Source organism: Hylobates moloch, unplaced genomic scaffold (assembly GCF_009828535.3).
Source record: "Hylobates moloch isolate HMO894 unplaced genomic scaffold, HMol_V3 SCAFFOLD_1, whole genome shotgun sequence".
In the NCBI taxonomy this organism is placed as follows: Eukaryota; Metazoa; Chordata; class Mammalia; order Primates; family Hylobatidae; genus Hylobates; species Hylobates moloch.
The window spans coordinates 180,158,343-180,175,343 of record NW_026652276.1 but is presented as its reverse complement, the minus strand read 5'-3'; the positions used below and the strand labels follow the sequence as shown (position 1 = coordinate 180,175,343).

Genomic DNA, 17,001 nt, shown 5'->3' with positions numbered 1-17,001 from the left:
TCAACTCCAATAGTAAATTCAGCATTAATGATTTTTTTTAAAGAAAATAATGTAGGACATAAAATTGAATATATTTATTTTGCAAATGTAATTTCCTATTAACAAAGAAATGTATAGAGAACATTTCATTTGCAACTGCCTAACAGAGGGGTAATTGACTAATAAATGCCTCATGCCCTTTTAAAATAGACTTTCCAGGCCAAGAGCCGTGGCTCATGCCTGTAATCCCAGGGCTTTGGGAGGCCGAGAAGAGAGGATCACCTGAGGCCAGGAGTTCAAGCCAGGCTGGGCAACATAGTGAGACACTGTTACTATAAAAAAACCTCACAAAAAAACAAAAAACTTAGCTGGGCATGGTGGCATGCACATGTAGACCTAGCTACTCAGGAGGTTGTGGTGAGAGGATTGCTTGAGCTGAGGAGTTAGAAGCCATAGTGAGCTATGATTGTGCCACTGTTCTCCAGTCTGGGCAACACAATGAGACCCTGTCTCTTAAAAAAAAAAAAAAAAAAGTCTCTACAGTACTGGCATGGTTACATTATCAACAAAAATGAATGCCTCTCAAAATCTGGCTAATGGAAATAATATTATTCCATATTTTTTCATTATTCTATGACTAAAAATAGGCCACATGTGAAGTTTATTTCCAAGAAAATTCAGTGTCACTGATATGTACTGTTACAGTTACCAAAATATATTAGTTTTTAAATATAAGGACATCAAAGGCACTCCCATTCCCCATATTCCAAAGAAATTTAAACTGATCCAGATATAGATGATAATACATAAATATTTTTGTGGGAAAACTTTTTGCTTTACAATGCTAGTTATACGTCTAGATAAGTTAATGTCTATTCAAACTAAACACATCACACAGCACCTTTTCTTTTATATTTTGAAAAGCATACATGAGCAAGAGTGGAAGAGAAAATGGTTGATTAGAAAAGCCCACAGTCTTTTAGGTTCTCTTTGATTATTATATCTGTAACTGCATCAAACACAAACTTGACATTTTGCGTATCAGTAGCACAGGTCATGTGGGAATAAATTTCCTTATCTTCTTTTTTTAAATTCAGGTCTAGAAACTGGTTCTTGATGTAGTTTCCTGCATCTTCAAATGTATTTGGCCCTTGTTAAACAAAACATTTAAAGAGGTAAAGATTAATCGTATGTTACAAAGAATAGGCTATAAATAATATCAGCAAGTTTTAGGATTTTACTTTGATATACTAAGTATTGCAAAATCATAAAGGCAAGGGTCAATTATCAGGGTGCTGGGAACTATGCTCACCCCTTTGGGAGCTCCTGGTGGCTAAAAGGTAGACTTTGCATCAAAAAGCTCACAATACAGTAGAAATCCCAAAATATTTATAAAACAAAGTGAGTGATACAAACTTACCTATACATCAAATACTGTGTGTGTGTTTGTGGGTATGGGTATGGGTGTTTTTATACAAATTAAAAGAGAAAAAGAATGGAAAAGGTAGATGACTAGGGCGCAGAAGGAGATGGTATTTGAGCTAGACTTTGAGAGGTAGCTACAACAGAGAAAAGTAAGTGAAAACAAAAAAGTGAAAGTGAGAATTGTACCACTAGACTTGAGAGTAGGGTCGGGAAACAGATTGAACTTTGAAGAATCTACTTCGATAGAAATGAAAGACTTTTGTAGAGGAATTGTAGGAAATCAAGAAGAATAGATGTTATGGGCTAGTTTATAGACTATGTTACTAACAAAATAAAGGAGTTAGGATGAGATATAAAAGGCTATAGAGAGAGAGGTACTCTTGACTAATGTGTTATATAGCAGTAATACAATGAAGGCTCTGCTTGAGAAACTTCCGTCCAATAGCAGGACGTACAATGAATCAGTTGAGAAAAGGCAGAAATAAAACAAGTAGGCTAAAAAATACAGGACTACTAAAAATGACCTGTTGATGGGCTTTATAACAGAATATGCTTTATGGGGACTTGACACAGGATAGAGCAGTAGCATAAAGACTTTCTAAAGAAATACGTCTTTGTTTCCTACTTTATTGTAACTAGAAACAAAATTCCATGAGGGACAAGCTTTAAAGCCACATAACATGGCTAAAATCCAAAACACTTGGCAATACCAAATTCTGGTAAGTGCATGGAGTTATAGGAGTTAATTGCTTGTGGAAATGCAAAATAGTGCAGTCACTTTGAAAGGCAATTTGGCAGTTTCCTACAAAGCTAAAGATAGTCTTACCATCCAATCCAGCAATCACACTTCTAGGCATTTACCTAGAAACTTATGTCTACACAGAAGCCTGCACATGGATGTTTATAGCATCTTTTTCCATAATTGCCAAAAATTGAGAGGAACCGAGATGTCCTTCTGTAGCTGAAAGGATAAACTGTGGTTCGTTTAAGGAACAGAATATTAATTTAGAAATAAAAAAATTAGCTATCAATCCATAAAAAGACATGGAGGAAACTTAAATGCATATTGCTAAATGAAAGAAGACAGTAAGAAAATGCTCCATGTTATATGATTCCAGTTATATTACATTCTGGAAAAGGCAAAAGGATAAAAACAATAAAAAGATCAGTGGTTGCCAGGAGTGTGAGGAGGGAGGAGGCATGAATGGGGGAACACAGGGGATTTTTAAGGCAGTGAAGCTGTTCTGTATAATACTGTAATGCTGGATACATGACCTGCATGTAGCAAAACACATAGAACAGTGCAACATAAAGAGTGAACCCTAATTAAATGATGGACTTGGCAGGGCATGGTGGCTCACACCTGTAATCCTAACACTTTGGGAGGTGGGTGGATCATCTGAGGTCAGGAGTTCAAGACCAGCCTGGCCAACATGGTGAAATCCTGTCTCTACTAAAAATACAGAAAATTAGCTGGGCGTGGTGGTGTGCACCTGTAATCCCAGCTACTCAGGAGGCCAAGGCAGAAGAATAGCTTGAGCCCAGGAGGCAGATGTAGCAGGGAGCTGAGATCGCGCCACTGTACTCCAGCCTGGGCGACAGAGTGAGACTCCATCTCAAGAAAAAAAAACAAATAAAAAGATGGACTTTAGTTACGTAAAATGTGTTAATATAAATTCGTCAATACAATTCATCAATTGTAACAAATGTACCACACCAAAGCACTTCTCTAATAATAGAGAAACTGTAGGAGGGGACGGGAAAGAAAGTACATGGGAACTCTTTGTACTTTCTGTTGAAACATTTCATTTCTCTGTACACTAGAAACTGCTCTAAGAAATAAGTCCTGTTATATATATAAAACCTTTAATTATGAGTTTATATTTAATTAGTAATATTCAATATATTTGAATATTATTTGTAATATGCAAAATATATTATTATATTTAATCACATGATAAATGTATGCATATATTATAAATATTTATAATTACAGAAAAAAGATATAAGCCCTAATTGTACATTGACCAATGTAAGTATTTGTTTTGATAAAATGCCATGCTCCTAGTAACATCTGGGCAACCTTATGCACCTAAATGGTAAAACTGGATTTGTATTTTTGTTTAAATCATAAATATGGCTGGGTGCAATGGCTCACACCTGTAATCCCAGCACTTTGGGAGGCCAGGGTGGACAGATCACTTGAAGTCAAGAGTTCAAGACCAGCCTTGGAAAACATGGTGAAACCCCATCGTTACTGAAAATACGAAAATTAACTGGGCATGGTGGGGTGCACCAGTGGTCCCAGCTACTCGGGAAGCTGAAGCAGGAGAATCGTTTGAACCACGAGGCAAAGGCTACAGCCTGAGCGACAGAGTGAGACTCCATCTCAAAAAAGTAAAATAAATTTTCTTCTTATGTAATTTTATTACCAATGGAATATCCAACTATTTACAAAAAAAAAAAAAAAAATTCTTCTGAAGGAGAAACAGCCCTTCTGTGGGATTTCACATTTACAATCGCTGACTAACAGGATTAGCACTAAAATTCCAGGATCCACGAAAACCAGAAAATGAAGATGTCATTATTCATTCTCAAATTCATTCATGCTGTATCTCTAGAAACAACTCAGACATTGAAGAGCCTCTGAGATCTACTATAGAATTACAAGGTTTCAGTAGGACATACATTTAAAATTCCAATTTTGAATAAGATTTGCATTCCTGTTATAATTTTGAAGACAATTCGGATTCCAATGTCATTTGATAAAGTCTATAGAGTAGCAACCCTGGTCCATCTAACCCCTTCCGATTTATTTTATTAGGGTTTTGCTTTAATATGGACAATGTAGAGAGGGTTCTTCTTTATTCATAAGATTTTTTTTCCAGTTTGGATCATAAAGATGACTCAAAAATGATCATAAGCCTCATCCTCATAAGTACTAAATGCCAAGATCCAGATAGGAAATATATGTTTATACAAAAATTTATTTCTAAGGAACTAAAAGAAAAGAATCTTACCGGTGTATTCTGGAAAGCAGATACTAAGATGCACCTTGGTTACCTTTTCTTGAAAGATATCTTTTTTGTTGAGGAACAGGACAATGGAGGTTGTTGAAAAATACTTGTGATTACAGATACTGTTGAACAGGTGAAGGCTTTCATGCATTCTATTCTGTTAGGTATCAGAAATGAGAATGGGTAGGATTATTATTTGCAAAATGTGAATATTGAGCATCATGAACAAGGATCTGGAACTAACATAAATCTTTGGCAAACCTTCATGAGTTGGGCAATGTGGTAGTACTACTGAAAAGCACAAAGATTACTCTTAACCCTGGCTTTGTTTTTCTTTTAGACTTACCACTTCTTCATCTTCCACGAGGACCATGTCATAGGCACTAAGTGCAGCACAAAATATAATGCATGTAACGCCTTCAAAGCAGTGAATCCACTTCTTTCTCTCAGATCTCTGTCCACCTACATCAAACATCCTTTAAGAAAACATCAAATGAATAATAAATCTTAAAAATATCCTCCAAAATGTTCATTGAGATTAACATTTAGAGGTATAAATGGGATCACCCATTTATACCTCTTCAAAAGGTATTCTTTTGACTTTTATTGATTATAAAATAAAATTTATTTGGTCAAATGGCTGCTCAAGGACTACAGAGAAAAAACACTCTTTTAAAATTGTCTCCATGCAAACTAGAGTAAAACAATTTACACACTGACTTTGAGAAACTGGGAAATTTAAAAGATTTTAGAGTTTTAGTAAAACATTCATTAGCCATAGAAGATTTTGATCAAGGTTTAGACATATTCTCTTGAATGAAAAGAAACTGCAAGAAGATTGGAAGTTACTGTAGTTCTGATGCTATGATTCTTGCCTATTTTCTTAAATCTTTCTACATTCATTTGTTTACTCAAAAAATTATTGTTTGCATTCTATGTACTAGACACTGTGCTAGGTCTACTAGCACAAAGATGAAAAGATATGGTCCCTATCTTCGAAGAACATTCTGTCTTGTAGAGAAAAAAACAAACAAGTTACTATAATATTATGTAAAAAATATCCTAATATACAAGGTAAAATGTGAGCATATAGGAAGACTTAAGTTAGCCTGAAGGATCATGACACTTAGAGAAGGTGTTTGAAAACTCAGCCTTTCCTCTACTTTTGTATTTTGGTAAGAGATCATTGTGGACAGAGGACTCAATTTTAAAAACTGGGAGCTAGGCAGCAAAAAGTTAGGTTTATATCAAAGGAGCTGTTTAATGTTTGCTGCCTCAGGGCTTTTGCAGACAGTTTCTTTCCTCAGCGATTCCTCAGGGATCTAGAACTAGAAATACCATTTGACCCAGCCATCCCATTACTGGGTATATACCCAAAGGACTATAAATCATGCTGCTGTAAAGACACATGCACACGTATGTTTATTGCAGCACTATTCACAATAGCAAAGACTTGGAACCAACCCAAATGTCCAACAATGATAGACTGGATTAAGAAAATGTGGCACATATACACCATGGAATACTATGCAGCCATAAAAAATGATGAGCTCATGTCCTTTGTAGGGACAGGGATGAAACTGGAAACCATCATTCTCAGTAAACTATCACAAGGACAAAAAACCAAACACCGCATGTTCTCACTCATAGGTGGGAACTGAACAATGAGAACACACGGACACAGGAAGGGGAACATCACACTCCGGTGACTGTTGTGGGGTGGGGAGAGGGGGGAGGGACAGCATTAGGAGATATACCTAATGCTAAATGACGAGTTAATGGGTGCAGTACACCAACATGGCACATGTATACATATGTAACAAACCTGCACATTGGGCACATGTACCCTAAAACTTAAATATAATAATAATAAAAATAAATAAATAAATAAATAAATAAAAAGCTTTTAAACTGGTGGTGGTGGTAGTGATTTGTGTGTGTGTTTCAAAATAGACTTTAGATATCCTATAGGATATCTGTTATGGATTCAGATATCCTATATGGATATCTAAAAATAGACTTAATAGGAAATATGCATATGAAAATAGACTTCAGATATCCATATAGGAAGTGTAGGGGGTGGGTTTTCATTTGAAGTGGAGTGATCAGAAGCTGTAGAAGATAACAGAAGTGTTAAAACCTACGGAGATGAGGGGTTGAGCCAAATGGATATCTGGAGTAAACAATGTTATAGGCAAAGGTGACAGAGGAAACAGCAAGAGCAAAGGACTCCAGGAGTGAGCCTCACGTGATCAGCCAGCAGTGGATTTACTGGTCCTTTCATGTGACATGAGAAATGTAGATTTCATATTGCAGACTATAGAGGACTATGGGTGATTTTTAGATAGGGAATTGACATTTTTTGTTTGTTTGTTGTTGTGTTAGATCACTTTGATCTGAGTCCAGAAGTTGGACTTAATGAGGAAGAGATTAGAAGCAAAGAAATAAATTATGGGGCTATCATAATAGTTTAAAAGCAAGGTATTAAGTACCAAAAAGCATCCAAGTTGTACAGACTTCAAGGGTAATAGTTATACTTGGAGTAATAAATGTCTACCGATCTGCTTATTGAAAATAATCAAAAGTACAATATATTATACTTCAAATTTCACATATGAACCAAGTAAAGATATATAGAACTAATATTCCCCAAATAATGTACTAATGCAAAGTCACTCCATTAAGCAGTAGACTAAAAGAGAAGATGCTCACAATATTGAAGATAATGGTTAAGAGTTCAATAGTTAATAGTGTGGAAATTTAAATTTGGTGTTTATAAAGAATATTATATGTGCTACTAATTATCAAATTGCAGTTTCAGGCTTGCAAAATAAATGGAAGAAGGGGACCAAAGTTTGACTTTACGGTTATATTATGTGAAAATTAACCAATACATTTAATTTTAAAAAATTAAACAACATTCTTACAGAAACAAGGATGATAAATATGCACTCAGACATTTAAATTGTTCATCAACTGTTTTGTTAGTCCATAAAAACAACCTTAGTGTTTTTCAGACTTCGTAAACTGGAGTTTTATTTATTTCTTTGTTGAAATTACTTTTAAAGTATAAATTACATTGAAACTATAAAATGTGGTGGAAATAGAAATACTTGAGATCATGACTTTCACGTTCCACATCACCAGTTGTAATGGATTAATCTTAATTTAACACACCTAATAGGAGTTTACTATTTGTCGGGCATATAAGCACCTTACAGCAATTAACTCATTTAAACCTCTTCAGGAACTTACAAGGTAGGTACGTTTACCATTCTTATTTTTTTCAGAGGGGCCCTTAAGCAAATTGCCTAAGAATTATTATTTCAACTGATATTTGTTGAGGCTGCTATGTACGTGGCACCATGATAGGTTCAATAGGTTCTGTGGCTATGATAGGTATGCTGTGAAAGTTGTTAACTTGCTAAGTCTGTTTACTTAGAACAGAGGTGCACAACTAGTACTAGTGCCTGCAGTTGGCTCTCAAACCCTCACTAGTGGACAGAAATTATCTTCACTGTGGAGTCTATCCTTCTCCCAGGCCAGGCAGTAGTTCTATGTTGTCAAACAGGTCACTGGGCAAAAAATTTAAACTCCCTTCTTCTGGGAGGTTTCGTTCTTTTCTTTTAACGAAGATAATCACCTAATGCGTTTCAGATGTAGTACACGTATGCTCCATTTGGTCATATATGAATATATTGTGGATCACTTTTTGGCAAAGAAATGTGATACTGTGATTGAACAATGATGATTGCCTTTTGGATTTTGGGGACCTGAGGGTAGAGTATACATTACTAGGTTTAAACCCCCGGTGTGCTTTTCAAACTGAAACCACGCTTTTTAACCCCACCCACGGGGTTTTTAACTCATAAGGATTTCCATAGTCCTAATCTCTTTCACTCTAATCCCCACTAGGGGGAAAAAACAAACAAACAAAAAACAAAAAAACCCCTTTCCATTGCTTAATGACAAACCAGTCATGGAGCCAGGACAAAGAGTAATGGAATGTTTGTGCTAAGGGAGCCCAATGTGCCATTTCCACAGCAGTGATGGCAGGGCTGTAGGAATCGAATTCTAGGATGCCTCAGGTAAGTTTTCTCCACTAAGCAGAACTTGCATTAGTCTTGTCAACCTTTGTTTGTAGTCTCCATTTCCCTGCTCTTATGCCCAATTATGCCATTTTCTTTCATTCCGATTGATATTTGTACTCTTTTAGTCACATTTTCAATTAGGTTATGTATTGTTAGATTCTATTCACATCTTAAAAGTCTGAGAAACTCCTCTCTTTAAGGTGACTTTGTAATTGCTCAGATTTCCTGCAGAGTGACCAAATATTTTACCTCAGAGAAAATTCGTCTTGTTTCTCTTACGCCAATAGTTTTGTTTTTTGGTGTGTGTGGGGTTAATGATAAAAATAACAGTAGGAATTAAGATATAGGAACTCTAATTTGTGGGTTCTATGGGGGACATAAACTCCCCAGGAGGAGGAAAAGAAGGGAACCTCATATACTTCCTACATATTTTATTTTCTACAACATAATGTTCTCAAATGGCTTTTCCCCAAATCTGAAACATCTGAAGCATCTCTGAGATGAAAATCAGAGTAACAGCAAACTCATTGGCTATGTCTTCATTTTCTCTGACAAGTCAGCTTCTTTGCAGCCTACTAATGATGTGTTAACAGGTGTAAGGGGTAACTATTCTCCTCTTCTGATAAGTATGTACAACTGTGATAAGTAACAATTGCAGTAATAATACCTCACAGCTGAATAAAAGTCATATTGGAATTGTGTGCTCTCCCTGAAAAATAAATTCTAATCCATGGCCTTATGTTCCTCATAACAATTCTTTGAAGGGAAAATATTATTTACCCATTTCTTTACCAAAGTGAAGAAACTGGCCTTTGAGAGGCTAAGGTGGCTTGTTCCTAAACTCACAATTAGTAAAGGATAGAACTCATGTACTATGCCCTTTAGCCCAGTGCTCTTTCAGCATATCATGCAGCTTCTAATAAACATGTGTTAAGTGGCTTAGCTTTCTCCCAAGGAAGAGAGAACAAAGATTGCTCAGTCTTAGCATTTTGTTCATATAGATAAAATGGATTCGGAAAGTCTGTCTTAGGTTGAATGCTTATAATCGTCTCATTTTATGACTCATTTGATAAACAATATTTTTGTGTGTGCAGATTGACGTAGGAGACATACGTCCAGGGAGCATTGAACCCTTCTCTAATGCCATCTGCTATTATTAAACTGAAATGCTCATCAGCAAATCAGACCAATAGCCATAGTTTTGTTTTTGTATTGATTCTCTTGGACACTGTTAGCTCTAAGACTAGTTACATTTTGTTTTGCTAACATTGTAGTCATTTATTTTTCGTACTTTTCAGTTTTAGCTTTTCCCCAAATTTTAATTTAGTCCTTATTTTACGGAATTGTAAAGTATTACTATCTATGAAAACAATTTGGAGATCCCCAAAGTGAAGTAATTGCTTATATTTTTGGCTGAAGAAATAGTCTCTCATGCATAAAAATCAAAACAAAACAAAAAGCTTTATTGTGACCATTCTGTGAGAGACAAAATTAAAATCAGAGAAAACATGTATATTTGCTGCCTGGAGTTTTGGATTGGTCAAATATAATAGATTATTAATGAGAGAAATGGACATGCTTGAATACTCTTAACCTCCTGAATAAAATAATAAATCTGCCATGACGTTACATGGAACTTACAGTCCACATTTGGGATTTTGTGTGGGGTTTTTTGGTCTTATTTATTTGTTTTTTTAAGGAGGGATAATATGTATTTTGTTATTAAGTCTGACATTTGATGGAATTCTTAAAGTTAAAAAATTTAAATAACTAAAATTTATGATGTAGCTAAAAATTGACAGGCCAGGCTTTTAAGTGACAGTTGAACACTGATTATTTGTTAAATTACCCAAGGCATTAATGCAGGGCAAACCATCAGAGTTTTATGGCTTTATATTAAACAGTTGACTCAACAGTTGAGTTTTATAGTTCTAGTAAGCAGTCGGCAAAGCTTTGAGCTTTATGCTTTATGTTAAACAGTTGGCTAAATATTGGATCCCATGAGATTATTCACATTTCATATCAGAATAGATTATTATAATCTACCACTTATAATTCTTGTAAAATTATTATATAATCTAGAGTAGCTAAAAATCAACAATGCTACTGCAGCTAATTTATTTGTTAGATGTCTTTGTTTATCCTATAAGCATGTACTTATCTTTGAAAAATCACTTTCTGACATTCTCTGCTATGTATATGATTACATAAAAATAAAACCCAGTCTGAGTAGGAATTTATTTTAGGGTATTCTATTGAATGGTATTTATTCAAGATGTTAGTCTCTATCACAGTTGTTATAATTTCTCATCATGGTTACATATGAGACCAGGTGGATCTGTGTCTTCACTACATACCCATAGCAAATGGTCTAACCAATCTTTCCCTCGTTTCTAGTCCTGAAAACAGAGAAGGGTAGATACTTGCAGACAGGAAGGATGTGCACAGCCATCTTACTAAGTCTCTTAAATCCTCACAATTAAAAAACAGAATCAAAAGCATTTATAATGTAAGGGAGCCAAGGTCTCCAAATCATCAGAATCATTAATACCATTATATACTTTCTTCTAAATGTGTGTGTGTGCATTTGAAACTTCAAATGCCCACTAGATAATTCTCTGATTATTTAATAATGTAATTCAGAAAGCCACTACAATAAATTCTGTCACTAGAATCAATTAGACATCATATTTTATAACTTATTATTTTGGTAATACTAATCATAAACATGCGTGAAACAAATATATAGTATATATGAGTTATTGCTCTATGAGACCTTATAAAGACTAGCAAAGCCAAATTGAAATGTAGCTGCTGGGTGGACAGCCAGATTCACTCCTATCTGAGATGATGCATATGCCACACAAATGACCACGATATACACAATTCAACGTCACATCTCAGGAAAACTGTAGTTTCTTTTATATCATAGATCTGCTCAAACATTCTTATAAACAGTTATGGTAATTTATGAATTCTAAAGCTCTGTGTTGTAATAATTGTTAACCTTTTTTCCTTAGCTCCCATATAGTTTTAAGTCCTTTCAATTCTGTTTTTCCGTCATGGAAAAATTAGGGAGAAAGTTTCTTCTCTATAATTGTTTGCTAAATCCCTGTAAATACATGTCTAAGTTATTTGTTCTGAGGAGTTATTCTGTAACAATAGGAGGGCTCACATTTGCTCTGCATTTTACACTTACATAGTACATTAATGTCTATAAAGATAATTTATTTTATCAGTTTGACAGTTGCAGTTCTGGTTTGATAAGAACTCTACAGTAATTTCCATTGAATTAAATGATACACAATTATAACACAGTACATTGGCGGAGATAATTTTTCATTTTGCTGTTCCTATGTAAAATTTTAGAGTTATCTAATTTAATATGTAAATTGAGCCTTTGGTTTTAAATAGTCATAAGACGTCTTATGCTATGTGAATACAAATCAATGCCCAATACCTGGGCACTTGCTGAAATAAAGTTGGAAGGTACATTATTTTTATACTTCCTATTTTGAAATACTACAGAATTGTACACTCCAAAACCCTGTGCACTTTTGGGCTATCCTATTTAGCACTTGAAAGAAAAGTTATTTAACGGTGAGAATTTATTAAAGGATTAATATATCTTAATTGCTCTAACTAAACTTAAAACTGTATTTAAATAATTTTAAATAGCTCCTCAAGAAAAAAATATCTTAAAATATTTTGTAACAAAGTTTAAATATTTCCAAATTTTATTGTTTAAATAAAGACTTGTTTTTAGAAAAATTCCTTGCATTGGAGTAAGGAGGTACTGTATCTTCCATCCTCTTCCTCATTGAAAATGCCTTTAATAACATTGTCTTGAGTCAGAGGAAAGGCAAAGGCTCTTAAGAAAACAAGCTTGAAACCTGTTTTAGTATACAGTGAAGAGGTGGTAGTTGCACAGTAAAGAGAATGTTCTTTTTTTTTTCTTTTTTTGAGACAGAGTCTTGTTCTGTCACCCAGGCTAGAGTGCAGTGGCGCGATCTTGGCTCACTGCAACCTCCGCCTTTTGAGTTCAAGCGATTCTCCAGCCTCAGCCTCCTGCATAGCTGGGATTACTGGGGCATGCCACCATGCCTGGGTAATTTTTGTATTTTTAGTAGAGACAGGGTTTCACCATGTTGGCCAGGCTGGTCTGAACTCCTGACCTCAAGTAATCCACCCACCTCGGCCTCTCAAAGTGCTGGGATTACAGGTGTGAGCCACCGCGCCAAGAGAATATTGTATCAAAATAATTTCTAGCTGGGCTTCACAATCCAAGTCACAAACACCTTACATTTTAGCATTGATACTGTAATAGAGAATTAGCAAAACACTCCTCATTGCTTCATAAGGATCAATAATATTCAAAAGCAAAATAGCTCACCTTCCTATATGATTTAAGATAGTGCTTCACAAAGTCACAAAACTACAAAAGGACAGAGGAAAATGACTATGTACCAAAGAGGGTCTAGAGGTCTAAACTGAAGAGTCCTGTTGTAACAATAAAATGTATTTTAAAATTAATATTTTATTTTAAACATTAATGCAAATGTTATATTCTACTCTGTGATGGTTAATACTGAGTGTCAACTTGACTGGATTGAAGAATACAAAGTATTGATCCTGGATGTGTCTGTGAGGGTGTTGCCAAAGGAGAGGAACATTTGAGTCAGTGGGCTGGGAAAGGCAGACCCACCATTAATCTGGGTGGGCACAAGCTAATCAGCTTCCAGCACAGCTAGAATATAAGCAAGCAGAAAAATGTGAAAAGGGAAGCTGGCCTAGCCTCCCAGCCTACATCTTTCTATCTCTGGGAGGGCAGCTGATGTGGTGGCAGTACCAGCTGAGGGGCACTGATGCAGAAGAAAGATGTAGGCTGGGAGGTTAGGCCAGTCTGTCTTTTCACATTTTTCTGCTTGCCTATATTCTAGCTGCGTCGGTAGCCGATTAGATTGTGCCCACCCAGATTAAGGATGGGTCTGCCTTTCCCAGCCCACTGACTCAAATGTTAATCTCCTTTGGTAACACCCTCAGAGACACACCCAGGATCAATACTTCATATCCTTCAAGCCAATTAAGTTGACACTCAGTATTAACCATCACATACTCATAATTAAGTTTCAAAATTTTATGATTATTGATATTACTTGGTTCAGAGTGAAATAGATATCTCAGAAAATGACCATGATTTTCTGAGGATTTATGTGTTTATTGGCAGTTGTCTTGTACTCTGGTTTTTAGAAGCACTGACTTATAAAGGACCACATGACCCTCCAACTTAAAGATAGTTCCCCAAAAGGCTGTCATTTTATCCTCCCTCCCTCCTTCTCTCTGAAAGAGATTATAAATGACCAACAACACTGAAAAAAACACTCTATAGAAAAATGGTTTTCACCCCAATTTAACTAACAACTCATTAGTGCCATACAGTGTAAGGAGTGTGGTCTTTGTAGACAGAAAGATATGCATTTTAATTCCATCTCTAGCACTGCTGTGAAAGACCTTGGGGGAGATCTTTTTATCTCAGTATAGCCTACAGTTTTTGAAGCTATCCAGTTAGCCTCAGGATAACCAAGATTGCTTATCCTGAGTATGGATAGCAATACTCAGCTCATGATGCTACTGTGCAAGTATAAAGATTGTGTATGTAGAGTGTTTGGCATAGTGCATTTACTCATTCAGCAAAAATTACCTGCATTCTTACTCTGCGCTAGCCACTATAATAAGCACTGGAAGTAGAGCTATAAATAGACATGGCCCCTAGCCTCCAGGAGCTCAGGGGCATATGAGATAGAAACAGAAACAAGAAGAGAAAACTAATAAAGAAGGAAGGCAATCTCATATGCTGATCATTTTTTTTTAAAGGAAAGCAGTGTGATGTATCAATATTGCAGTGGCTATGGCTCACCCTGGCTTAGCTAGTGTGAGCTGTTTATTTGCATTTCTCCTCAACTCTGCATTTAGTGACATCACCTTGGTTGAGTGAAATTGGCCATGGTGGGGTTATTTGCACCAGAAAAATCAAGAGCTACAATCGGCCAGCCCTCCATTGCCTTACTGCCCCAGAAACCCTGCTGTTAAACATTCATCAGCATGCTGCAGGGTATATAGTGACAGGGATAAGCATGGATGGTACATAGGTAAGATGGTTACACCTCCATGAGGATATGCATTTGATTTTGGAACTTAATGATAAGAAGGAGATGTTTCTTGCAGATTCAGGGGCAGAGCACTTTAGGCAAAGAGACTAGCAAGTGCAAAGGCTTGAAATGTTAAAGAACAGATACATAAACAAGATAATTTTTGAAAGTGATCATTTTTGAGACAATACCAAATTGGTTGGTATTGTAGGGAGTAACTTGGGTCATGAGCTTTTAGGTATTCAACAGGTAACATCACTTGTCCAAACCCGTTTATGGTCCAGACAGTCTAGGACACAGAGAGTTCCACTGGCTTGTGAAAGGTAAGCTACATCAAGTTATAACTCTCCACTAGGATTTTACTTCATCTAATCTTTACAACAAACTCATTAGGCAAGCAAGTAAAGAAAAGGTTAACTGTTTCTTAACTCCTACTGCTAATTATTAGATAACCTGGAATTGGAACTTTGGTCTGGGCAGCCTCAAGGCCCAAACTCAGTTCTAATCTGTTTCAGTGAGACATATGGAGAAAAGAAAGGAGAGTAAGACAGAAAAGGGACATTGTCAAAAATGCTTTCACTGGGGTGGGAGGGGCAGAGGGGAGAAACAACTGGACTCAGGGCCTCAAAGGAAAACCCAGAAACTGGATCAAAGGTGAGGAGTCTGAAGAAAGTAGTTGCCAAAAAGAACTATACAATAGTGAAGCCAGGACTGACGACAAACCTTTCCTACATTTGCCAAGAGAGGATGTTGATCCCAATCTGTACAGTCCCTTTACCCTGGTTTAATCTTTGGCTCATCTTTCAGAAAATTAACTATTTGTGGGCCTAAAATTTAGATATGAATTTTAAAGAGTTTTTTCCATATTCGTTGAAAATATACCTGCATAATAGGTATTCTACTTAGATATTATATATAACACATACTTTAAAATATTTGAAGCTTTTATCTTACTAAAATAAATTTATGATGTTGATTAATTACCATTTTCTTTTTCCTCACAAATGGATATGAATAATTCATGCTACTCTATCTCCAGTTTTTTACTCTTTAAGATTATTCTCATTGTTTGATGCATGAGTAATCTTATTAGTTATATTTTTACTGATTTTTGTCATTACTAAACAATGCAGCTAGAACCTGCTATTAATGTTTAATATTCCACATTGTCCACAATCCATACAAAAAGGTATTTAAATATTAAGGGATATTTTCTAACATTATAGTATGGGTTTCCACTTCTTGGTATAGTAAATGAGTGATTTTGCAGCAGAATTTCTAGGAAGCTCTCGATAAGGTAACAGCAATGAAAATAATGATTCATTTTCATACTCAAAACACGGCTATAAAATATGTCTTGTTATTGCAGTAAATAGTATCATATTCAAATAATTCTCATCTTGGTAATTTGCATTTTTTAAAGTTAAGGAAACAGATGTTGTAGGAATATTTCAAGCAAATAGGAAAATAGAAAGGCAAAGGAAATAGGATTCCTGGCACCTATTTCTTGTGTATTATTTAAATACATTTTCTTTTTTTCCCCAAATTACAGTGCCAGTTTTAAGCATGAGGAAAGTAAAATCTAGTCCCCACCCGCTCAAGCCAGAAGCATTTTAGCCTGGAAGGAGGGGTGAGGCTCAGGATGAGAGGCTGGGGTGAGAGGCTATAGGAGGACAGTAAAGGACAGTGGTACTGAAGGTAAACTAGAGCTAGTGAGTACATCCAAGGATCATTGAACCTGAACATGGGCTAGAGCTTTTCTCCATGAGGAAATATTAAGCCTGATGCATACTTCTGTCCACAGTTAGAAAAGATATTTGGTCATACCTGAAGTGCAAGTCTTTAAAGGAGAATTGAGTTTCAATGATTCCAGTTGTTTTCACTCGAGAATGGAGAACATCTTGTTCATTTGGCACGTACCCAGATGCTGTTATTCTATCTAAATCATTAAGGTAGCTAATAAAGACAAAACAAAATTATATATGTGTATATATAATACATAAATACATACATGTATACATATAATACATACATATATGTATATATACACACATACATACATATATGTGTGTGAGAATATATATATTTTTTAACTTTGCGTTTGAAGAAACCAGGATTCAGTACAAATGAATTTTTAGTGTAGGATCTATTAAAAATGATAAATTCTAAACTGGTGCTTTCCAAGCTCTGCTCATCAGAATTACAAGTTTGGTAGCTGGAATGTTGCAGGACGCAGAGTGCTGAATGTGGCACACAGCTGACCCCCAGCGTCCTCTTCTAAAGGCACCTAAATCAGCACTGCCTTAACCTGTTTTTTATGTAGTTTATGTGAGAAGTTTG

At 35.6% G+C, this 17,001-nt stretch overlaps 1 protein-coding gene across 1 annotated transcript in view; it reads right to left on the bottom strand.

Moving 5' to 3' along the window:
• Positions 1-902: 902 nt before the first annotated feature.
• The window catches only part of GNAT3 (G protein subunit alpha transducin 3), a 53,862-nt gene continuing 37,763 nt past the window's right edge, over positions 903-17,001 (bottom strand). Inside the window, exons 5-8 of the mRNA XM_032753494.1 lie at positions 16,489-16,617; positions 4,768-4,897; positions 4,425-4,578; positions 903-1,129 (exon numbers count right to left, since the gene is read on the bottom strand). Coding sequence (XP_032609385.1) covers positions 939-1,129; positions 4,425-4,578; positions 4,768-4,897; positions 16,489-16,617 — 604 coding nt within the window. The 3' untranslated portion in view covers positions 903-938. The remainder of the gene's footprint in view (positions 1,130-4,424; positions 4,579-4,767; positions 4,898-16,488; positions 16,618-17,001) is intronic.